The following is a 21777-nucleotide window of genomic DNA, read 5'->3' as shown; positions in this document are numbered from 1 at the left end:
CGGCTGGAAGTCGAAGAACGAGTCCAGCGCCGGCGCCGCCGGCGCGGGCGCCGGCGACAGCAGATCGGCCGGCCCGCTTGCGCGGTCGGCCCAGCCGTCCGGGCAGCGTGGTCGCGAAAACGTGTCCGGGAACCGGTGCGAATGCAAATGCGGCCCGCCGGCCTGGTCCTCGATCGCGCCGCCCTCGCGGGCGGCGTGGTCGCTCTCGGCGGGCCCGGGCGCGCAGAAAAAGGCGCCTGGATGGCTGCGGCCGAGGTTGAGCGAGTGCGGCAGCGGCGCCCGCCGCAGGGCGCGCTGCTCAATTGACGACATCGGCGGCACGGCCGGTCGGTCCTCGGCGAGGGGGCTCGCGGTGGCGGCGACGGCGGTCGCGAGACGGCGGCGAGACAGCGGCCGCGGTCGGTCGGACGGCGGCTCGTCGGCTGCGGGTCGCGGACAGGGTTGGCGGTGGGTCGGAGCGCACGTCGCGATGGTGTGCGCGGTCGGACAGCGGCTGGCCACTAGCTCAATAGCTTCCACGGCGAGTGCTGGCCCGATGTCTGATATAGTCGCTGGTCTGGGGATGAGTGCTGCCGTCGTGTGCAGAGCGGCGCCGTCGCTCGCTTTGAAGTCGCAAGCGCAGGCAACGCCACCGATCACGCCCGATCACAGATCCGAGTCACAATTAGAAAATTTTGCCGCATGATGCGTGAACACATAGTGACGTCATAATTATGGGACCACGTGCGGCCGCTGCAGTGGCGCAACCGTCAGCCCTTAGTCATCGGCGCGGAAGCCCGGTGGAACGTTTCGAAGGCGCGTGACCGTCGCCTGCTAGCCTGAGCCGCTTGGCCGGCGCGCGGCCGCGCCGCCGCGGACGGCCGCCCGGCCGCGCGGCCGCGGCGGCCGCCGGCCGCCGGAGCCGCTGGGGAGCGCGGGGACGCCGCCGGGAGGCCGCTGGGAAGCTGCCCGGCGCCGCTCGAAAGGGCCGCCAGGAAGCCGGCCGGCCGCCGGCGGTGATCTATCAAGCGCGGATGTGAGACAGTTACCACGCAGGCTACCAAACAATCTGGGGGCCGGCCAATGAGACGCGGTGCGGGCTACCGGACCCAAGCGAACGGCTATCAAGCGCGACCGAGCACCTATCAAGCGCACTGACGCTGTGTCAGCAGCGCACCGCTGCGTACGACTCATGGCCGCCGCGCCGGCCGCGTGCCGTCACTGGCTCGCGTAGCGTCGCGTAGCCCCCTGGTGGCGACAGCGGGGCCGCGGGGCCGCGGGCGTGCCCCGCCGCCGTCACGGCGGCGCGCCCGATCGCCGCTGACGTCCGGCGTCACACCCCGTGGCGGTGCGGGGACCGCCGCGCGCGTCGCGGCGGTGCGGTGGCGGCGTGCGGCGCATACGCTGGCGCGACAAGCTACCGCATCGGGCCGCCAGGCACCCTGTGGCGCGAGAGAGTGTATTTTACTAACGCAAGTGGCTGTACAACACGGCCGGGCTGGGCGCCCGGCCCCAGGGTCCGGGCCCTGGCCGCCGCCCGTACCCGGGGGCGCGGGCCGCCGCCGGCGGCCGCGACCCGCGGCCGCGCCGCGCCGCAGGCCGCGCGGCGCGGCCGGCCGCCCCCCGCGTCCGCTGGGTCCGGACCCGCGGTCCCGCGGGTCCGGCGCGCGGACCCGCCATCCGTCGCCTCACAGCCCAGTCTCCATCCGGGTCAAGCGTCCGTAGACCCTGGCCGTTAGCGCGTTCGATCTCGGTGTCGCTCGCCGCGACATTTCCGTCAAACTTACTCGCGGGGCATCCGGTACTGGATCATTCCGGCGTAGATCATGCAGTTCTTCGCGGCAGCCCGCAGCTCGCCCACCTTCTGATCTCGTTAGCGCCGTTCGATTATTATTTCGCCAGCCCGTCTGGCGGCCGCGGCCGCTGCGACCGTGGCGGCCCGCGCCACCAGCGCCCCTGCCGATCGGTGGAGGAGTTATTAACCCTAGCGCCGTCTTCGGACGGCGCCCGAGCTCAGGGTCCTCTGCGGCCGCGGCCAGGGCCCCGGCGGCGCCCGATCGCGCCGGCGCTCGGCTGCGGCCAGATCGGGCCGTACGTACCTGTGTGCGGGACGCGTCCCCGAAGGCGCTCTTGCTGATCTCGCGCGTAACGCGCACGCAGCACTCCATGGCCATGACCAGCAGCGCCGGCACGTTGCGCGCGACGCTCTCGTTGAGGGTGCCGAACTGCTGCGCCCGGCGCCGGATGCTGCCGGTGTCGTTGCCGGCCTCGAGCGGCACGACGTTGACCTTGGCGATCTCGGCCAGGCAGTCCTCGTACCGCGCGGCCTCGAACGCGCGGCGGGCCTCGACGATCTGCAGCAGCATCGTGCACACCTCGCGGTTCTCGGCCGAGATCGACTGGAGGATCTCGGGGTTGTTGGTGTAGACGCGCATGGTGTTGGTCGCCAGCCGGACAGGGTCCTCGGCGGCCGCCAGCGAGAAGCTGACGCCCTTGGCGCCCGCCGCAAAGTCGTCCGCGTACTCGTCCGCGTTCAGGTCGAGCACGGCGAGCGACTCGCCCAGCGTCTTGTTGATGATCGCGATCACGACGTCGTACTTCTCGGCGAGGTGGTACAGCAGCACGGCGTCGGCCGTGCGGCCGTCCTCGTCCGCCTGGACGGCCGCCTGCTGCGTGATCGTGTGCAGGTACTCGTGCTCGTTCTCGAGCAGGATGAGCTCCATCTTGCTCTCGATCACGCCGGGCGCGCGCGAGCCGTCGCTGCCGACGTCGCCAAGCAGGACCGCGAACTCGCGCGTCTCCAGCACGAGCTCGCGCAGCGCCTCGTGGCACAGCTTGAGCTGGCACTGGCCCTTGGTCGGCTTCTTGCCGTCGGCCGCGCCCAGGTCGCCGTTCAGGCAGATCAGCACCAGGTAGTCGACCGCGACCTCCGGGTCCGTCCGGCGGAAGCCGCGCGTGTAGTAGCCGACCAGCCGCGCGAAGTTGATCTCCGGCCGGCGGTTCCAGTCGTCCACGGTCAGCAGGTCGATCTCGGCCGCGACCGCGTCCAGGTCGACGCTGCTCACGCGCAGGCAGCCGTAGTACACCAGCGCGATCGCGTAGTGCACCGCGTCCACCGGGTAGAACTTGTAGAGGTAGTGCACCGCGCGCTCGTACTGCCCGCTGAGCAGCAGCATCAGGAAGTACGACACCGGGTTGTTGCCCCGCGGGTTGAAGTGCCGCGCGCCGAAGTTGACGAGCATGCGCTGGAGGTCCAGCAGCGTGTACTTGTCGCTGGCGCCGCTCGAGCCAAACACGTCGTTCGACGGCGCGCCCTCGTGCACGAGCACCAGCTGGGCCCACATCCAGTCCTCGATCTGCGTGATGACCTCGGGCATGTTCTTGCGGCTGAGCTCGCACCGCCCGATCAGCTTGTACAGCGCGAACTTGTAGGGGTCGTCGGTCTTGGGGTCGAACAGCCGGATGTGGTGGTTGAACTCGGCCAGCAGCCGCTCGGCCAGGTCGCGCGACAGGCCCGCGTACGTGCCGTCGTCGTCCGAGTACGACTTGGCGTACGCGCGCAGGTACGTCGGGAACGACCGCTCGACCTTCTGGAACGAGCCCTCGTTCTGGCCGAGGTAGTCGACCGCGTCGCGGACGTGGCCGGACCGGAAGAGGTAGTACAGCATCGCCCACACCGGCGCGTCGTTGACGATCTCGAGGTTGTGCTTGCACCACTGCCCGTTCTTGTTGTACTTGAGGTTCAGGTACGCGCGGATCTTGTTCTGCACGGACGGGATGCCGCCGAGCTGCGCCTTCTGAGGGTACTTGGAGATCTCGTGCTCGACCACCTGGAAGAACGACGCCTCGAGGAACTGCCGCGAGCCGCGGATGATGCGCTTGCGCATGTGCACGCCCTCGGGCGAGTCGTCGGGCCGGTCGCAGTACGGCAGCGCGAACTGCCGCTCGACCGACGACCGCGGGATCACGTACGTCAGCGCGCGCCACGCGTCGTTGAGCTGCAGCGTGCGCGAGTCCTGGCCCATGCTGCGCGTGACCTCGGCGAAGCTGTCGATCAGCGCAAACTCGCTGCCGCCGACGCTGCCCGTCCGCGCCTTCTCCAGCCGGAACGCGTTGAGCATGCCGACGACGGTCGCGTAGCGCATCTGCCGGCTCTGCACGAGCAGGCCCTGCTGCTGCGCGGCGGCCGCCTGCCCGGCTGCGTCCGCGGCCTCGGCCGCGGTCTCCACGTCGGTGAACGCGAGCGCGCCCGAGACCGGGCCCAGCACCGACCGGCCGAGCGACGGCTTGGCCCACGCCGACGCCGCGCGCGCGGCCGGCGGCGCGACGGCCTTGGCCGCGGCCGCTGCGGCGCCCGTGGTCTTGGCGATGCCCAGCTCGCCGCTCAGCTTGGTTGTCGATCCGCGCGGGATCAGCCCAAAGTGCTCGCAGATCAGCAGCTTCTCGTAGTTCCAGTCGAGCTTGACGTTCTGCGCCACAAACGAGTCGAACTTGGCCACCGACTGCGACACTCCGTTCTCGATCGACGCGATGATGTTCTCCTCGCGCTTGTACCGCAGATAGCCCTGCCGTCAGCGCGCCCGCGCGCCCACCTACCTCGAGGTCTGTGTCGCCGATGTAGCCGCCCGACTCGAGCGTCGCGTGCAGGTCGACCGTGTCGAGCTCCTGCGCAATGTCCTCCGCGTTGATGCCGCTGCCGGCAAACAGATAGTGTCTGATCCGTCAGCTCCCCGCCCGCGCCGCGCGCCGCCCGCGCCCACTTACGCCTTGGTGTCCCCGTCTGCCGCGCCCACGCTTGTCTTCTCGCGCAGGATCTTGGCCCGCTCCGACAGCTCGTTGATGCCCAGCAGGATGGACCCCAGCCCGCTCACGTTCTGCGGCAGGCTCTTTGTGTTTTCCAGCAGCTGGTCCAGGAGCGACGCCGCTGGTATCAACTGCGCCGATGCGGGCTTCGTGCCGCCTGCGGCGGGCGCCGCCGCGCCCGCCGTGCTCGGCGTCGGGGCGCTGCCCAGCCCGCTGCTGGTGCCTGCCGGCTTGATGCCGCCATTAGCGCTGCCGAACCCCGTGAACAGCGTCGAAGTCGCGCCGGTAGCCATGATCCTCTGCGTCCCTGCGATCACTGCACTCTCGCTGCGCCGACTGCTGTGCGATGGCGTCGATGGATGATGGCCTCGTCGTTGATCGAAAGAATTCTCGTTGAGTTTTTTAGTGTTGTGGACGCCTAAAATTTTCGACGACGCGACGGAGGGCGCGTCGCCGCTGCCCGGCGGACGCACGGCAGCTGCTCGCGCGGCTGCGACGGCGGACGATGGTGCCTGGCTGGCGCCGGTGCCGGCAGTGGACGCGCTCAGGGCGTGCTGGGCGCGCTGGCGGTGCTGCAGCGGTGCCTGGCGGCTATGCGCCACACAGCCACGCGGCTATATGGCTGCCACGTGGCCGGTGAGCCTTGGGGCAGCTCTGGGAGGGCCCTACGAGCGGCGCACGCCAGGAGAATTGGCGGGCGGGCGCACGGCGGCGACGGCGTTGAGGGCAGCTGCGCTGCGGGCAGATCAGGGGTGGCTTGTGTGGCGCATAGCCGCCGACAGGGTCCGCTCTTGACGGCGCCGCCACTGAGGCTGGCGGCGTGGCTGGGCGTCGCGCATCGTGCCAGAGGCGTGGCTGGGCATCACGAAGTCGTGCCAGAGTCATTGCTGGCGAGGCTCCGGCGGCAACTCCGTCGAGGGAAGCCGTGCTGCGGGCATATTATGGGTGGCTTGTGTGGCGCATAGCCGCCGGCAGGGTCTGCCCTCGACGACGCCGCCACCGCGACCTTGCGGCGTGGCTGTGCGTGGCGCAGGTCCCGCAGGGCCGGCAGAGTCGGCGCCGCAGGCTCACCGCGTGGCTGTGCGTGGCGCACCAAGTACGTGCAGCAATTTATTGTACATGTAAAACTACAGGACGACTGCAGGCAGTCGTCGGCGCATGGCGCGGGAGCGAAGCAATTAAAAAAATACCACCTGTATGCGTGAGAGTCGGGGACGGGTCGGATCGGACGGAAGGGTTAGATGGCCTTGATGCGCTTGGGGTCGGGTTCGGCGGCGGCCAGGTCGGCAGGCGCGTCTAGCGTGCGTTTGGCCGCGTTCTCGGGACTGGCGGGCTCGGCGGCCGGCGCGGCGTCGTCCACAGACCGGTCGGCCGAGAGCTCGGTGAGGTCGGCCGAGACGCCGGCGTCCGAGTCCGAGTCGTCCGAGTCGGACAGGTCGGCGCTGGCGTCGGCGCTGGCGTCCGACACGGCGACGCTGGACGCGGGCGAGTCGGCGCCGGCCGCAGCCGACGCGTCCATCTCGGTGAAGCTGCTGTCGGGGGCGTCAGCCGCGGCCGAGAACTGCTCGTCCAGGACGTCCTGGAGGCCCTGGCCGTTGGCGACGAGCTCGTGCAGCCGGTCGAGGCGGTTCTCGAACCGCGAGCGGCACTCGAGGTACACCGTCAGCGGCGGGTAGAACTCGCTGACGGGCTCGCCGTTGTTGGTCGACTCGTTCATGCACAGCCGCATGTAGCAGTCGACAATGTCGTACATGGACCGGCGGCTGGCGTAGGCGAGACCCTCGCGCGCGGTCAGCGCCAGTGTGGGCACGCTGAGCGCCAGCTCGTCGTCGTCCGTGATGGTCTCGTGCAGCAGCTGGCGGAGCTCGGCAAAGAAGTCGTTGAGGGGCGCGTTGAGCACGGCCGCGCGGGACAGGAGCGTTGTGGTAGGCAGGTCGTTGGCCTCGGCCTCCTCCTGAGTGAACATGCCGATGGGGTGCAGCAGGTACTCGGACGTCGAGCCTCTGAGCTCGTAGTCGAGCACGAGAATGCTGTTGGGATAGTCTGTGGCGATGTCGGCTCTGGGGACGAGATCAGCCTGGCCGGCGGCCTCGCTGATCATCTGGCTGATGCCGGCGTCGAGCGAGTCTTGGACGTCAATCGAGTCTTCCTGGGGGTCTGGCAGGCTGGAGTTGGCGGCGTTGGCGGCGTCGGTAGTGTCGAGCGGCTCAGAGGGCTCGGTGTAGTGGAGGATGTCGGCGGTAATGTCTGCGGTGTGGCTCTCGGCGGCATCGTTGGCGTCGTCGACGTCATCAGCGTCGTCAGCGTCGTCGACGTCGTCGGCATCCTCGGATTCGTCCGACTCGCCCTCGTCCGACTCGGCGGGCTCGACGGCCGCCTCGATGTCATCGACGGTCTCGGCAGCCGCTTCGATCTCGGCAGCCGCTTCGGCGTCGGCGGGATCCGTCTCGGCGACGATGTCTGCCTCGACTTGGGCCTCGACGGCGTCTGCCTCGGCCTCGACGTCGACTCCAGCAGCCTCGGCCTCGGCTTCGGCAGGCTCCGCTTCAGCCTCGTCCTCAGCCTCAACCTCAGCCTCGGTTTCGGCATCCTCCGCCTCAGCCTCCACAGCCTCAGGCTCAGCCTCCACAGCCTGGGCCGTGTCTGCTTCAGCCTCCGCAGCCTCAATCTCAGCCTCGCCCTCAGCCTCGTCCTCAGCCTCAGCAGCCTCAGCGGCCTCAGACACGTCAACGATCTCAGCTACAGCGGGCGCGTCATTCGGGTCACCAGCGGGCCCGCCAACAGTCTCGTCGGCTGGCTCGCCAGCAGGTTCGCCCGCAGTCTCACCAGTGGTCTCGCCAGCAGGTTCGCCAGCGGTCTCGCCTTCCTGCTCGCCCTCCAGATCGGCGGTCTCTGACCCGTCGTCGACGTCGTAGACGACAATCTCTGGTAGCTGCTGCTCGACCTGGGCCTCAACCTCGGTCTCGGCCTCGCCCGCGCCCTCTGCCTCGTAACTGGCGTGGCCAACGACGTCCAAATCGTGCTCGTCCGCGCGCTCGTCTGCGTGTGTGTCCGCATCCTGCACCTCCTCATCCACTGGGTCCTCGGCCTCGTACTCGGGCTGATATTGGTACTCCACAGCCTCCGTAGTCATGTCCACCAGGTCGTACACGACCGGCTCGCCCGGCTCGTCCAGCTCAGTGTCTTCGTACTGCGGGGCCTCGTCCATCGGTGTGTCCTGATGGACATATCTGTCTTCGTCGATCAACATATCGTCGTCGTGATCGTCGCCGTCGGCCTCGTCACCTGTCGCCGCCATGTCGACGTCGGACTGCTCGTCCATGTTGTAGTCCTCCACGTCCAGGTGCTCGACCAGCTCGGCGCCCGGCGCGGTCAGAACCTCTGCCATCTTCGCGTCTGCTCTTTCCTCGTTTGCCCGCTCTCTGCTTGGTTCGTCGCGCGCTGCGCTCTACGTGTTAGTAATCTCCCGGCGTGCTTGGAGCAAGTCCGGGTGCGCGCCGGTCGTGGGCTGCGTTGTGGGGCCGGTTTTGGCGGCCGGTGCTGGCAAGGGCTACGCGTAGAAAACGCCTCTGAGCGCCTGCTTCGCGTCTGTGCCGCTGCCGGCTGCTGTGCTGGCGCCGTGTACCGCCGGGGCCGTTTCTGCGGCCGTGGATGGCGATAGATGGTGTTGTCGTGGCGCAGTACCCGGGTTCCTGCTGCGGGCGTTGCGATCAGTCTCGTCCAGACAGGGCCAGGGACTGCCGCCCGATGCCAGTGGCAGCGGCGATGCGGTGTGCGCCGCGCGGATTGCGGGGTTGGGGCACAGATGTGCAGAATCGTCACGGTCGTGCCACAAGCGCCGCGCCGCGCCGCACCTGTGACGGCGGTGACCGCGTCGTGAACGCTAGGGTGGCTTTCTGGCAGCACCACCCTCATAAACAGACACCGTCTGGAATATTTCGCACTGATAGACGCTGGATATCATCGACCGACTTATCCAATTGGAGCAATTCTTCTTCGCGAGGGATTCAGTCTGAATAGTTCGACATGGTAAGCGGATGGTTGCGCGGCGCGGCGGATTGGGCGGCAGTGGAGCCCAGGGATAGTGGCCGGCGGGCGGCGGCGCAGAGATTGCGGGCGGAATGGGCGGCGCGCGGCGGCAGGCGCCGGCGGATGGGCGCCGGCACGGGCACGGCTAACGCGGCAGGTTGTTCTCGCGGCTTCGGTGTGCACGCGCGGCGGCAAGGCCGTGCTGTCGCGGCAGTTCGTCGACATGCCCAAGGCCAGAATCGAGGCGCTCCTGGCGGCGTTCCCGACGCTGACACAGTCGGGCACGCAGCACACGACGGTGGAGGACGAGAACGTGCGCTACGTCTACCAGCCGCTGGAGGAGCTGTACATGGTGCTGATCACGAATCGGCAGTCGAACATCCTGCAGGACATCTCGACGCTGCATCTGTTTGCGCAGGTGGTGACGACGCTGTGCAAGTCGATAGACGAGCGCGAGATCCTGAACAACTCGTTCGAGCTGCTGGGCGCGTTCGACGAGATCGTGGCGCAGGGCTACAAGGAGAACCTGACGCTGCCGCAGATCAAGACATTTTTGGAGATGGAGTCCCATGAGGAGAAGATCCAGGAGATTATCGAGCGGAACAAGGAGGCCGAGGCGAACGAGGAGCGCAAGCGGCGGGCGAAGCAGTTCGAGGTGCAGCGGCGCGAGATGTCCAAGCGCGGCGTGCCGAGCTCGCTGCGCAAGTTCCCGTCGTCGTCGAGCGAGTACGCGCCGGTGACGCGGGCGCCGGCGACGAACGAGGCGTACAAGCCGGTGGCGGCGCCGAAGACGGCCAAGGCGCCGGTGCGCGGCAAGGGCCTGCAGCTGGGCAAGAAGTCCAAGGCGACGGACATGTACGAGACCGTGCGCAACGAGATCGGCATCACCGAGGACGCGCCGCTGGTGGCCGCGTCGCCGGCGCCGGAGGAGCGCGAGGCGAGCGCGACGCCGTCGCAGGCGTCGCACACCAAGCCCGTGCGCGAGAACGACGGCGTGCTCGTCAGCATTGTCGAGTCCGCCTCGGGCTCGATCGGCCGCGACGGCTCGGTCCAGGGCCTGGAGGTCAAGGGCGACCTGCAGCTGCAGATTGCCGACCCGGCGCTGGCCAAGATCCGGCTGGCGGTCGACCTGGACGCGGCCAACCTGGCCCCCTACAAAACGCACCCCAACGTCGACAAGGCCCTGTTCTCGTCGAGCAAGGTCATCGGCCTCAAGGACGCCGCGCGCGGCTTCCCGGCCAACAACAACCCTGTCGGCGTCCTGCGCTGGCGCCTGGCCACGCGCGCCGACGACAACTCGCTGCTGCCGCTGAGCTTCAACTGCTGGCTGTCGCAGAACGACGGCCAGTTCGACATCACCATCGAGTACGAGCTGCTGGGCGAGGACGACCACCTGAAGGACGTCATTGTCGGCATCCCGCTGCCGGGCGAGGCCACGGTCAACTCCGACGACGCCACGTACGAGTTCGAGGACGGCCGGCTGGAGTGGCATCTGGGCGAGCTCTCGCACGACCTGGGCAATGCCTCGGGCAGCTTTGACTTCTCTGCCGAGGGCGACGACGAGAACGCCTTCTTCCCGATGGGCGTCGTCTACCAAAAGGTCAAGCCGTTTGCGCCGGTGAGCGTGCGCGCGGTCACCATGGCCGAGTCGGGCGAGGACGTGCCGTTCAACACGGGCACGCACGTTTCGGTCGATGCGTTCACCATTGTTTAGTTAATAGAAGCGTGTTGTACGATGTGCTGCGCCGCACCAAGTGCGGCTCGGGACGCGGGCGCGACGTTGCGCGCCGCAGAGCGTGCGGCCGTGGGGGGCACAGACAGCCTCCGGCGGCGACTCCGTCGGGGGTGCGCCCTGCGGGCGGCCGCGTGGTGGGCGACGGGTGGCCGCGGCGCGGCGGCCTGGCGGCGTGAGCCGCACATGGTGCGGCTCATGTGCAGCCGCACGCCGTGCGGCTCAGCTGCAGCTGTGCGTCTCGGCCGACTCCGCCGGCGCCTCGCCGCCCGCGCTTGTCGGCGCCTGCCGCCGCTGCCGCCGCAACGGCGAACGCCCCGATCGCCCGCGTCGTGCCGCGCAGTAGCCGCGCCCAACGGCACCCCCTGCCCCTGGCACGACCACTATCCGCCTTCCCGGCATCGCGGCCGCGTCTGGCCCCGCCCCCCTCAGGTCGCGTGGCCGCCTCCGCCCGGCGGGCGCGCCACAGCGCGGCGCCGCGTGAACGCGCGCAGCCAGCTCGTGTGGCGCAGGCCGCACAGGCGCGCTAGCGTGCGCTACGCCGCTTCCGTCCCCTGCACCACACGCTGACACAGGGCGCGCTTCGCCTGACAAAGCCGGGCGCGGGCGTCTGACTCAGCATACGTGCAGCAGCCTCTATTCGGTGTGGCGCACACCGCTAAATCTTGTCGTCGTTCACGACCGCCAGCAAGTTTTGGAACAGCAGTTGCCTATTCGGGCAAAGTCGGCTGCAGCCTCCACATCGTTGCCACGTCCTTAATTACCATTTACGTGACCACTCGCTGTTTTTAGGCTGGTGGTTGCGCCTGTGGCGGTGCGGCTTCTCTTTGCTCTCTCACATCGCCGGTCACTCGATTCAACCCAGGCTCTGGCTGATCGACTGCGAGCCCGACACCGCCATCACTCTCTGTCAGACACCGTCTGACCCCCGATTGCGCACCCGAGCGACGTCAGCCTCCGGAGCGCGGCGCACGACAGGTACGACGGTCGCCCAAGCCGCCGGCCACCGCAGGGGTCGCGGCCAAGATCCGGCCAACGGCCGGGCAGCACGCTGACCGCAGACCAAGGACCGTCCAGCGCACCGCGGGCCATCACCGGCCACAAAGACGCGCGCACGACATGGCGCCGATGCTGGAGGACAAGTACATCGGCCTGGGGCTGGCCATCAGCTCCAGCCTGGCCATCGGTAGGTGACGGCGCGGCGGCGCTGACGGCAGGAACGAGCTTCATCATCACCAAGAAGGTACGGGGGCCGCTGGGCCGCGCTGACGCCAGGGCCTGATGGACACGTCGGACAAGCACGGCGACGAGGCGGGGTACGCGTACCTCAAGAACCCGATTTGGTGGGCGGGCATGGTCACGAGTGCGTAGCAGGCGCGGGCGAGCTGACGGCAGTGGTCATCGGCGAGGTCGCCAACTTTGCGGCGTACACGTTCGCGCCGGCGATTCTGGTGACGCCGCTGGGCGCGCTGTCGGTGCTGATAGGGTAAGAGGCCGCGCGGGCGCGCTGACGGCAGCGCCGTTCTGGCCGCGATCTTCCTCAAGGAGGAGCTGGGCGTGCTCGGCCGCATGGGCTGCGCGATCTGCCTGATCGGCTCGGTCATCATTGTGCTGCACGCGCCGCCGGACAAGGACATCCAGACCGTGGACGAGATCCTGCACTACGCGATCCAGCCGGGGTTCCTGTTCTACTGCGCCTTCGTCGCGATCTTCGCGGGCATCATGATCTACCAGGTGGCGCCGCGGTACGGGCGCAAGACGCCGCTGGTGTACATCTCGATCTGCTCGACCGTGGGCTCGGTCTCGGTGATGTCGATCAAGGGCTTCGGCATCGCCGTCAAGCTGACGCTGTCGGGGTCGAACCAGTTCACGCACCCGTCCACGTACGTGTTTGCGATCGTGGTCATCGTGTGCATCCTCACGCAGATGAACTACTTCAACAAGGCGCTCGACCAGTTCGACACGTCGATCGTGAACCCGATCTACTACGTGACGTTCACGACGTGCACGCTCGTGGCCTCGTTCATCCTCTTCCGCGGCTTCAACACGACCAACGCGGTCAACACGCTCTCGCTGATCTCGGGCTTCCTGATCATCTTCTCGGGCGTGTACCTGCTCAACATCTCGCGGTCGAACGCGACGGCGGGCGGGCCGCGGCCGCACAACCGCACGATGGACGGCATCCCCATGGAGAACGGCATCGCGTCGTTCCAGGCGCGCCGGTCGTTCCAGTCGGCGCGCAACTCGATGGCCCTGCACCGGCGCAGCTCGTCGCTGCGCCAGGAGGCGCGGCTCATCCGCGAGTACGAGGAGCAGGGCCTGGGCCTGACCCGCCTCGACGACGCGCGCGGCAGCATCGGCTCGCACCACTCGGACGGCATGGACGCCCGCCGCTCGTACGACCAGATCGACGACGAGGACGACGAGTCCGAGGACTCGTACACGCGCTCGCGCAACGACGACACCTACCTGAACACGCTCAAGAACGGCGGCATCAAGAGCCCGACCGACCCGGCCGACGTCTGGAACCGGCCCTACGACGACCCCGAGCACCTGCCGAAGCACATGGTCTAGGCACTGGTGGCCGGGCCGCACTGTACAGGACTGCATGCCAGCCGGCCGCGGCCGCCTGGCCTCCCGAGCCGCCGGGGATGTGACTTATAGAATTTTACGACTGTTCCATGACTTGCGCCGCCGCGCCCTGCGCCGCTGTATTTTTTCCGCAATTCGAGTTTTGTTCCGCTTGGTGGGGGTCTATGATATGTACAGAGTGTGCGGCTACGCGGCCACCGCGCCCACGCAGCGCTCGCCGTAGACGTCCAGCTTGCGCCCGTTCACGAGCATGTGGTTCTCGGTGCCGGCGCCAAAGACGCCGTCGACGACGGCCTCGGCGCCGTCGGCCGCCGCGAGCGTCTGCTCGGGCTCGACGCACTCAAAGACGACCCGCGGGGCGTCGGTGTGGGCGAGCGGGGCGGCCTTGGCGTCCGACGAGATCATGAACGCGATCGACGAGTTGGCGGGGATGCTCTTGAGCTCGGGGTCCAGCACGAGCATGCCTGCGCGAGCGCCCCACCCGCCGCCGCCGGCGATCACGCGCACGCGCCGGCCGCCGTCGAGCACCGCGTACACCGACCGCGCCTTGAGCTCGTCCTTCTTGGCCGCGGCCTTGGCGGGCGTCGACGACAGCGCGGTTTTCATCGGCGGCGCCTCCAGGAACAGCGATGCGGCCAGCGACGCCTCCAAAAACGACGACGCCGGCTTGCCGTTGATCGTGCGCAGCATGTTGGCCTTGCTGCTCGTCACCCGCAGGCTCTCGCCGGTCGTGAGCGGCTCCAGGAACGCGGCCGCGCTGTCGGCGGCCGTGTCCAGCGCCACGGTCACCGGCACGTCCAGCGCCAGATGCGCGTAGAGATCGTCGCCGGCCGGGCCGGGACCCACCAGCACCGACTCCACCCCCGTCTGGAAGAGCGTGTTGGCCGCCTGCAGCGTCACCTTGCCGGTGTCGCCAAAGTGCAGCGACAGAAACGCCTTTGAGAGCTCCCACTGCTGGCCGCCGGACGTCACGTACCGGCCCTGCTTGTCGGCGTGCGAGTGCGTGGCCGGCGGCGCCCGCAGGAGCATGCTCTTCTTCTCGTTGAGCGTGATTGGCGCCGACGTACGCAGGTACGACACGCCGTCGCGGACGCCGCCGGTCGGGATCGTGTCGACGACGGCGCCAAAGACGCCGCCGCGGCCGCCGGCCGCGGCCACCGCTGCGTACAGCTCGTTGGCGTACTGCGGTGTAGCCAGCACGACCACGCCGCCGCTCGCCGGCGTCTGAGCGACGATGTCGGTGAGAACCGTGGCCGACGCCGGCCGGACGATCGTCCGCAGCTCGGCCGAAACCGCCGGGGCCGAGTTCCACCGGCGCGCACACACGCGGCCGGCCGTCCAAAGGCCGGTGGGCAGACTGGGCCGTGTAAGCAGCATGTCGGACAGTGCGCTGAGGATGCCGGGCGCTGCTGCGGTCGGATTCTGCTTATAACGCGGCGGAGCTGGTTGGCTAAATTTTCGCGGAGTCGTCGAGGGTTAGGCCGCGCCGCACGACGTGCGGCATATAGCCGCACGGACCTCAGTACATCAGTCGCGTCCCGTGGCCGATCTGCCCGCAGGGCAGCTACCCTCGACGGAGTCGCCGCCGGAGGCTCGTCGAGGTGACGGCAGAGCCGCACGCCGTGCGGCATATAGCCGCACGAACCTCGGCGTGGACAGCTCGGCCACTGCCACGAGCCTCCGGCGGCGACTCCGTCGAGGGTAGTTGCCCTGCGGGCAGATCGGCTCGGCTGTGAGTGGGCATATAGCCGCACGAACCTCAGTATGCCTGCAACGTCCGGCCAGCGGCCGATCTGCCCGCAGGGCAGCTACCCCGACGGAGTCGCCGCCGGAGGCTCGTGACATTGGCCGAGCTGTCCTGCCCGCAGGGCAGCTACCCTCGACGGAGTCGCCGCCGGAGGCTCGTCGAGGTAACGTCAGAGCCGCACGCCGTGCGGCATATAGCCGCACACAGTACACCTCTCCCGTCCGCGCAGTGGCTGGTCTGCCCGCAGGGCAGCTACCCTCGACGGAGTCGCCGCCGGAGGCTCGCCGGCTGCCCTCCAGCAGAGTCTACGGCCCCAGGGGGAGCTGCGCGAAGCCGCACGGCGTGCGGCGCAATTCCATGAATGATTATGCTACAGCCACCAAATGCAAACTAGTACCGGAACACCGAAACCGGGCGGAAAGCCTCTCCAGAGGACGACTGGGCAGGCTGGTCGTCCCACAGGTCGTCGTTCTCGGACTCGAACGCGTTTTGCGGGTCCTGGAACGGGTTGGTGGGCCCCTCGGCGCGGAAGTACCGCGGATCGTCGCGTAGACTCGGGTTGTCGACGGTGGTGTACTCGCCCGCCGGTGCGGCAGGGCCGGGCGCCGGCTCGGGTGCCAGCTCGGCCTCGTAGTGCTCGCGCGGCGGGCTCACGAGCTTGGACGCGCGGTCGAGCGCGCGGCCCTGGACGTCGAGCGCGTCCAGAATGTCGTCGTTCGCCGCCAGCAGCGTCGTGGTGGCGGCCGCGCCGGTCGTGTGGGCGAGCATGGTCTGGATCTGGCGCTGCAGGACGGTGCAGCGCTCGTAGAACTCGAGCGCGAGCTCGTTGCCGCCCAGCTGGGCCGGCGGCAGCGTCTGCACGATCTGGCGGAGCAGGCCCGCGCAGTGCTTGGCCTCCTCCGCCAGGTTCGCCGGCTTGGCCGGGTCCGCGGGCGGCGCCGCGACCGGGTGGCCCTGGCTCTTCTGCAGAACGACCACCGAGTCGAGCGCGGCGATGTCGCGGAACATGGCGCGCAGGCCATCCAGCTCCGGCAGCGCGCGCAGCTCGCCGCGCGACTCGGCCAGCCGCATGACGTCGTAGACAAACGAGCGCACGGACGGGTCGGCGTCGCGCGTCGTCAGCAGCGTCCGCAGGACCGGTGCCAGCTTCTTGTCGTCGCCCACGGCCGCGGCGATCGTCGGCGAGTTGGCAAACAGCAGCACGCGCAGCACCATCGCCGCGTGGTACTGGACCTCGCCCGGCTCGCCGTGCTTGAGGTCCAGCCGCTTGCGGACACACCGCACGGCCTCGCGGGCGGCCCGCGGCGACGCCGCCGCGGTGTCGACAATCACCGGCAGCGCGACCACCTCGCTCTCGCTGCCGGCGCTGGCGCGGCGGCGGCGGTCGCAGAACTGGGCGACCGCGTCGTGCGCCTGCCCCTCGGGGTCCTGCTTGCCTGCGGTCAGCGCGGCCGGCCGCGGACGTACCTTTGGCAAAGTTGCGCTTGAACACGCTCTTCATGGTGCTCTCGGGCCGGGCTGGACGGCTGCTTATAACCTTCGGCGTTTCGGCCTGCACGACTGCCTGCGTCGTCGGTCGCGGGCCTGCGCAAAACACGTCGCGGGAGCGTCTCAGTCGGCGTGGATCGCGGCGGTGCGTGCGCTTGTGGCCGTATCTAGCGACTATCTATATACATCGTGCCCTGGCACGAGGATCTGGGCTGCGGCGGCGGGTGCCCACCGCGGCTAGCTCGGCAGGCCCGGTGGTCAGGCACAGCCGCGGCGCTGCGGCGTGTGCTATACTTGGACCACGGCTAGCCGGGGCTGTGCGCGCCGCACGCGGTGCGGCTGTGCGCCGCAGGACGTGCGGCTTGAGTCAGCCGCAGGGCGTGCGGCTGTACGCCGCACCGCGTGCGGCTTGCGTCAGCCGCAGGGCGTCCGCACGTGACGCCGCGTCACCCCCGCACGTGCCGCAGCGCCAGCGCCTCGCTGAGCCGCACGGCCCGCCGCAGCTGCATCACGCTCGCGCCGCACATCTTGCTGCCCGCCACCACGAGCACGCTCAGCCGCGGATCAAAGTCCGGGTCGAGCTCGGGGTGGCTGTAGTTGATCCGGTAGACCGGGTACGCCTCGGCCGGGCGCAGCGCGGCCGCGGCCGCCTCGGCCGGCGCCGTCGTGGCCTGCACCGCCGCCAGCTCGGCCACCACGTCGTCCCCCGGCTCGGCCGCTGGCGCCGCCGCCGGCAGCGGGAACAGGCCGAGCATCTTCTGCGGCGGCAGGCTCGGCTCGTCCGGCCCGGCGAGCCACGTGGCCCGGTAGAACTCGAGAAAGCGGTCGACGTCGGCGTCGGGCCAGACGGCCACGTCGTCGGTGGCGCCCATGCGCTCGTGCACGTCGCCCATGCGCGAGCGGCGCGCCGTCACGTCGTCGCTGCGCTCCCAGTCCTCGCGCACCCACAGCCGCACGAGCGCGGCCTGCCAGCGCGCCCAGTCGGGGCCGTACCCGGCCGGCTCGGCGGCCTCGGCCGCGCGCTCGACGCCGTCAAAGCCGTAGCACAGCTTCGCGGCCACGACCACGACGGCCATCGTCAGGATCTCGGGGTGCCGCGACCCGTTCGACGCGCCCGCGACCTCCGCCGGCAGCTCCAGCAGCGCCGCCAGCCGCCGCGCGCCCTGGTAGACCTCCAGCGGCAGCAGCAGGTCGTGCACGAACCGGTACAGCAGCGACGCCGGCGCCGGCGCCGGCACGCGCAGCCGGAACCGGCTCTTGAGCGCCGCGGCCAGCCGCACGCTGGCTTCGTGGAACACGCCCGGCGCCGGATAGTTGACCGGCTCGAACACGGACCGGTACTTTTGCTCCAGGTGCCGCCACGCCGCCGCCGGCAGACCGCGCCCGGCATGCATGTACGGCAGCACCATGTTGCGCGCCGCGCTGTACAGGTCTGCCAGCGCGATCGGCACGTCCACCAGCCGGCACGCAAAGTACAGCAGCGCCACGCTGTCCGCCAGCCGCACCTTCTTGAGATTGCGCCGCCGCCGCTTGGCCCGCCCGGCCAGCGAGAGCCCGGCCAGCTTGGCCAGCGTGGTGCGGTCGTCCTCGGCGCCCTCGCCGTCGTCCTCGTCCTCGTCCTCGTCCGACGCCGGCCGCTTGACGTCGTCGCCGGACTCCTCCGACGACGCGGACGACACATACAGGCTCTCGCCGCCGCTGTCTGCGTAGTCCTCGCCCGCCGTCTCGGCCTCGGTCTCGGCCTCGGGCGTCCGCGGCGTCCGCGGCGTCTGCGGCGTCGAGGACCCGCTTCCGGGGCCCATTTCGTCTGTGCTGTACCCGTCGCCCTCGGCCAGATGCAGCGACAGCTGCTCCGACACCCCCGACACCACCACGTACAGCTCCCACAGGCCCTTGACCACCGTCTCGATCTCTGCGGGCGCGTTGAGGTGCTGGATCAGCGCTGCCACCTGGTTGCGCAGGTGGATCTGATAGCATTGTACAAACAGCGTGTAGCCCTTGACGCCGTAGTACGTCGTCGTCTCCTGCTCCTGCACGCTCTCCTGCGACCGCGTGTAGTGCGAGCGGCCGCGCTGCATGTAGTCGTCGTCATCTTCGCCGATCTCGAGGTCGCCCTGGCCGTCAGCGTGCTCGCTTTGCCGCTTGCTGCGGCCGCCGCTGCCGGCGCGGCGCCACCACCGCACCGCCGCCGCAGAGCACCACCCAAAGAGCAATAGCCCGTCGCTCGCCGGCGTCTCTTACCTCTTTCTGGTGTCCATTGCGGCAGTAAAGCCGGCCGTCGACGATCTGCCAGTAGCGCGACTGGCAGTTGTCGATGCCGCAGACGTCGCCACGCGTCCACTGTGTCGTACTCATCGCGCCGTGCGCCGCAGTGGCTCCTGTGCGCCGGGTCTGGCCTGCGGTCCCGGCTTGTGCGAGCGTTGGCGGCCGCGATCGTGGAATGTGATCGGTCGCCTGGACGGGCTGTCGCTGAAGATTTGCGTTGGGACATGGCGCCGCACCGCGTGCGGCTCGCCACGCGGCGCGGCTGCGTGCTGCTGGCGCGGCAGAGGCGGCGGCTATATGCGGCTGTATGCGGCTATATGGGCCGCGCCGCCGCCGGCTCCGTCCAGCGCGCGCTGCAGACGCTACAGCTGGTCGCGCGCCGCACGGAGGCTGGTGCGGCTCTGCGGCTCTGCGGCCATGCGCGGCGGGCACTAGGCGCGCCCGCGCCCGTACAGACATCATTGAGGCGGTTGTATTGATCTATATACCACTCGCAAACACACATAACAGCGGGGAACATAAGAATATACGACAAAAAGACAGCAAAGACTCCTGCAAAGAACCAACAAAACATATACCGTAAACCAAAAAGCCGCCATCGCCGTCGCCGGCAAGATGCCATGCGCCGCAGCGCGAGAAGATGAGTGCAGAGCACGTTTTATGCAAGACCAGCGGCGACTACGACTGCGAATCGGGCGACGCAGGCGCGCCCTGGCTGGCCTTGAGGTCCATGAGACGCGCTCGGTCACTCTCGCGCGAAGCAGCGGCCTGGCGCTGGCTGTCGGCGTAGGTAGGCAGCTCCTCCTCGCCTGGATTGTCGTCGGCGAGGATGAGTGCCGGGTCGGCGTGCGCGAGGACGGGGACGACCTCGGGCGTAGCGGGCGTGTGGTAGAACGGCGGGGACGAGGCCTGGCCCGGCGGCGAGGCGAGCGACGAGTTCGGGCCGAGTGGCGACGGCGAGATGAGGTGGGCCATCTGGATGCGGGACGAGCGCGCCGGGAAGAGGTTGTTGTAGGACGAGAGCGACGTGAGCAGCGACGTGGCCGGGATGTGGTTGGCCGCGAAGAGCGGGTGGCGGGTGACCGTCGACGTGAGCGGCGGCGAGGCCGCGCGGACGTCGGTGTCGTCGTCGCCGGCGGTCGACAGCGTCGAGACGGACGTGACGGACGTGGCGACCGACGCGACCGACGCGACCGACGCCCCCGCAGCCGCGAGCGGCGCCGGGGCCGGCGCGGGCGCAATGTCCATGGGCACGGCGGCGGTGGGCGACGCCGGCGCCGACTCGGACGCGTTCGGGCGGGCCTCGAGCGTGAGCAGCGACACGGCCGTCGACGTCGACGACGAGCGCGAGTGCGACGGCGCGCGCTCGGCGTCCGCCGCCGGCGACGACTGGAACGAGTCGCGGAACACGGTCGACCGCGGCGAGTAGGACGACGTCAGGCCCTCGGCCTCGGACAGCGAGCTCGCGCGCTCGTCCTCGTAGTACTCAAAGGCCTTGGCGCCCATCAGCGGGTTGTAGCGGATGATGCGGTCGATGGCCAGGCTCTGGATGGACCAGAAAAAGAAGGGGTACAGCACCTTGGCCACGATGAACTCGGCGCCAGGGCCGAGGCCGAGGTTCCAGGTCCAGCCCAGGACGAACCGGACGATCTTGGCGTCGACAGACCGCGCCGAGTACGTCAGGCCGTGCGTGAAGAACTTGGTGAAGGTGCACGCGAGCACAAACACGAGCGTCTGCTTGACAAAGGCCATCTTGCGGATCGGCCGGCCGTAGGCGCCGCTCTCGACGCCGATGCGGGCGGCCTCGGCGCGCGAGATGCCGCCGTGCAGCCGGCGCACGACACGCATGAGCAGGCGGTGCGACAGCCACAGCACGGGCAGGCCCACGACGGTGTCGGTGATGAGCACGACGACGGGAATGCGGCAGAACATGGGGTCCGAGAAGTCCGGCGGCGGCAGCGTCGTCAGCAGCACGATCACGAACAGCACCTGCGAGAGCATGCTCGCGATCAGCTGCTTGAGCACGTCGAGCGTGAGCACCGACAGCCGGCGGCGGGGCACCTCGTTGCGGGTCAGCACGAGCACCGGGATGATGACAAAGTAGACCATGATCGGGTACGAGCGCAGCAGCATCGACATGGCGCTCACGTTCACGGCCGGGTCCGGGTACTCTCTGCTGAAGCTGGGAAAATCGATGCAAGGCGGTATCTCGTCGCTCGACCAGATGCGCGGGCCCGGGCGGTGGTGCGGCGGCTCGTGGTGGCCGCCATACGAAAACGACTCGAACGCGGGCCCGGCGGCGCGGTCAAAGTCGTGCCCCCGGTGGAACATCGTGGCGGGCGGGGCTGAAGGCGGGCAGGTCGGTCGGGGCCGGCGTCAGCGGCCGACGGCGGCTCCGGGTCGAGCAGACACGGCCGGTCGGCGGCGTTGGGGCAGCGGTCGGGGGACCGCGGCAGGCACGTAGCGGCAGGCGGAGAAGCGTGCAGACAGCGCGAGCGCACTCACAACAGAACGGTGCCGGTGCGGGTGTCGATGCCGGGCTTGGAGCGGACAAGAAGCTGCTGGGCCGGTGTCGTCTGGATAATCAAGGAGCGTGGTCGGCGTGGTGGTCGAAAAATCTGCGCTGCTAGCGATCAGGCAAGTCCGGGACCTGTGGACACGCGGAGTCACGGTGACCCGCGTGCGATTATCGGACCTGTGTTTAATAGCATGCAGTGCGTTTGCACTAGCAGCGGGCGCAGACGGAGGGAATGTTCGGGACGCAAACGCGCGGCCGCGCGCGGCCCCCTGCCGCAACCGCGCAGGCTGCGCGACGGATATACATGAGTGATAGACGCGCATGCGCGCCTTGCCCGTAGAGGAAATTCGCCGACCGCTGCCCATTTCCCAGTCCACGCTAGTCTGTTCGGGCAGCGTCTGGCGGACCCGCACGGACCCGGACTCGCGCGGACCTGCCCTGGACCGCCGGGCCTGGCCGCCACCTGGCCGGGCCGCCGACCGGGCCGCCGGCTCTACGCTGCGCCGGCGCGCGCCTGCGGCGCGTGGCGCCAGATAGCGCAACGGCCGAAACCGGGCGCGCCGCTGTGATCGGGTCACGTCTGCAGGTTACGCAGATAAAAATAGACCCGGTCCGCTGGACGCG

General features: G+C 69.2%; 8 protein-coding genes across 8 annotated transcripts; 2 read left to right on the top strand and 6 right to left on the bottom strand.

Moving 5' to 3' along the window:
• Positions 1-1762: 1762 nt before the first annotated feature.
• On the bottom strand, positions 1763-5075 carry V1510DRAFT_404342 (Nup93/Nic96-domain-containing protein; the record flags this gene model as incomplete). The annotated part of the gene is made up of 4 exons (XM_066932235.1): positions 1763-1843; positions 2079-4544; positions 4576-4693; positions 4744-5075. 4 exons carry the CDS (start codon positions 5073-5075, stop codon positions 1763-1765), a joined length of 2997 nt encoding a protein of 998 aa, XP_066787564.1.
• Positions 5076-5879: 804 nt separating this feature from the next.
• Positions 5880-8593, bottom strand: V1510DRAFT_420780 (uncharacterized protein). The gene has a single exon (XM_066934507.1). The coding sequence runs from the start codon at positions 8168-8170 to the stop codon at positions 6020-6022; it is 2151 nt and encodes a 716-aa protein (XP_066787563.1). The 5' UTR covers positions 8171-8593; the 3' UTR covers positions 5880-6019.
• A 92-nt stretch (positions 8594-8685) lies between these two features.
• V1510DRAFT_381439 (uncharacterized protein) lies at positions 8686-10549 on the top strand. Its single transcript, XM_066931642.1, has 2 exons — positions 8686-8811; positions 8969-10549. The coding sequence occupies exons 1-2, from the start codon at positions 8809-8811 to the stop codon at positions 10523-10525; spliced, it is 1560 nt and encodes a 519-aa protein (XP_066787562.1). The 5' UTR covers positions 8686-8808; the 3' UTR covers positions 10526-10549.
• Positions 10550-11662: 1113 nt separating this feature from the next.
• Positions 11663-12883, top strand: V1510DRAFT_356252 (magnesium transporter NIPA-domain-containing protein; the record flags this gene model as incomplete). The annotated part of the gene is made up of 5 exons (XM_066930896.1): positions 11663-11729; positions 11761-11786; positions 11819-11906; positions 11939-12029; positions 12061-12883. Coding segments are annotated over 5 exons (1095 nt in total), but the record flags the coding sequence as incomplete, so codon positions are not given.
• Positions 12884-13214: 331 nt separating this feature from the next.
• V1510DRAFT_420771 (uncharacterized protein) lies at positions 13215-14680 on the bottom strand. The gene has a single exon (XM_066934506.1). It carries the CDS (start codon positions 14510-14512, stop codon positions 13322-13324), a length of 1191 nt encoding a protein of 396 aa, XP_066787560.1. The 5' UTR covers positions 14513-14680; the 3' UTR covers positions 13215-13321.
• A 555-nt stretch (positions 14681-15235) lies between these two features.
• Positions 15236-16746, bottom strand: V1510DRAFT_431432 (uncharacterized protein). Its single transcript, XM_066935434.1, has 2 exons — positions 16350-16746; positions 15236-16318 (listed from the first exon to the last, which is right to left on the bottom strand). Exons 1-2 carry the CDS (start codon positions 16381-16383, stop codon positions 15273-15275), a joined length of 1080 nt encoding a protein of 359 aa, XP_066787559.1. The 5' UTR covers positions 16384-16746; the 3' UTR covers positions 15236-15272.
• A 70-nt stretch (positions 16747-16816) lies between these two features.
• Positions 16817-18843, bottom strand: V1510DRAFT_431431 (uncharacterized protein; the record flags this gene model as incomplete). The annotated part of the gene is made up of 2 exons (XM_066935433.1): positions 18612-18843; positions 16817-18484 (listed from the first exon to the last, which is right to left on the bottom strand). The coding sequence occupies exons 1-2, from the start codon at positions 18723-18725 to the stop codon at positions 16817-16819; spliced, it is 1782 nt and encodes a 593-aa protein (XP_066787558.1). The 5' UTR covers positions 18726-18843.
• Positions 18844-19093: 250 nt separating this feature from the next.
• On the bottom strand, positions 19094-21419 carry V1510DRAFT_420765 (uncharacterized protein). The gene is made up of 2 exons (XM_066934505.1): positions 20039-21419; positions 19094-19768 (listed from the first exon to the last, which is right to left on the bottom strand). The coding sequence occupies exons 1-2, from the start codon at positions 20964-20966 to the stop codon at positions 19314-19316; spliced, it is 1383 nt and encodes a 460-aa protein (XP_066787557.1). The 5' UTR covers positions 20967-21419; the 3' UTR covers positions 19094-19313.
• Positions 21420-21777: the final 358 nt, after the last annotated feature.

Source organism: Dipodascopsis tothii (genome assembly GCF_038497935.1).
Source record: "Dipodascopsis tothii strain CBS 759.85 unplaced genomic scaffold V1510scaffold_27, whole genome shotgun sequence".
NCBI classification, from domain to species: domain Eukaryota; kingdom Fungi; phylum Ascomycota; class Lipomycetes; order Lipomycetales; family Lipomycetaceae; genus Neoaidaea; species Neoaidaea tothii.
This window is presented reverse-complemented; position numbering and strand designations above follow the sequence as displayed.

Excerpts from the sequence above, each read along its gene's own strand:
- V1510DRAFT_420780 (XM_066934507.1), bottom strand. The coding sequence starts at position 8,170 with ATGGCAGAGGTTCTGACCGCGCCGGGCGCCGAGCTGGTCGAGCACCTG.
- V1510DRAFT_420771 (XM_066934506.1), bottom strand. The coding sequence starts at position 14,512 with ATGCTGCTTACACGGCCCAGTCTGCCCACCGGCCTTTGGACGGCCGGC.
- V1510DRAFT_431432 (XM_066935434.1), bottom strand. The coding sequence starts at position 16,383 with ATGAAGAGCGTGTTCAAGCGCAACTTTGCCAAAG. Across the intron at positions 16,319-16,349 it reads CAAGCGCAACTTTGCCAAAG|GCAAGCAGGACCCCGAGGGG; the intron begins GTACGTCCGCGG and ends CGCTGACCGCAG.
- V1510DRAFT_420765 (XM_066934505.1), bottom strand. The coding sequence starts at position 20,966 with ATGTTCCACCGGGGGCACGACTTTGACCGCGCCGCCGGGCCCGCGTTC. Across the intron at positions 19,769-20,038 it reads GCCGCGGTCGACCGTGTTCC|GCGACGACGACACCGACGTC; the intron begins GCGACTCGTTCC and ends TGTCGACCGCCG.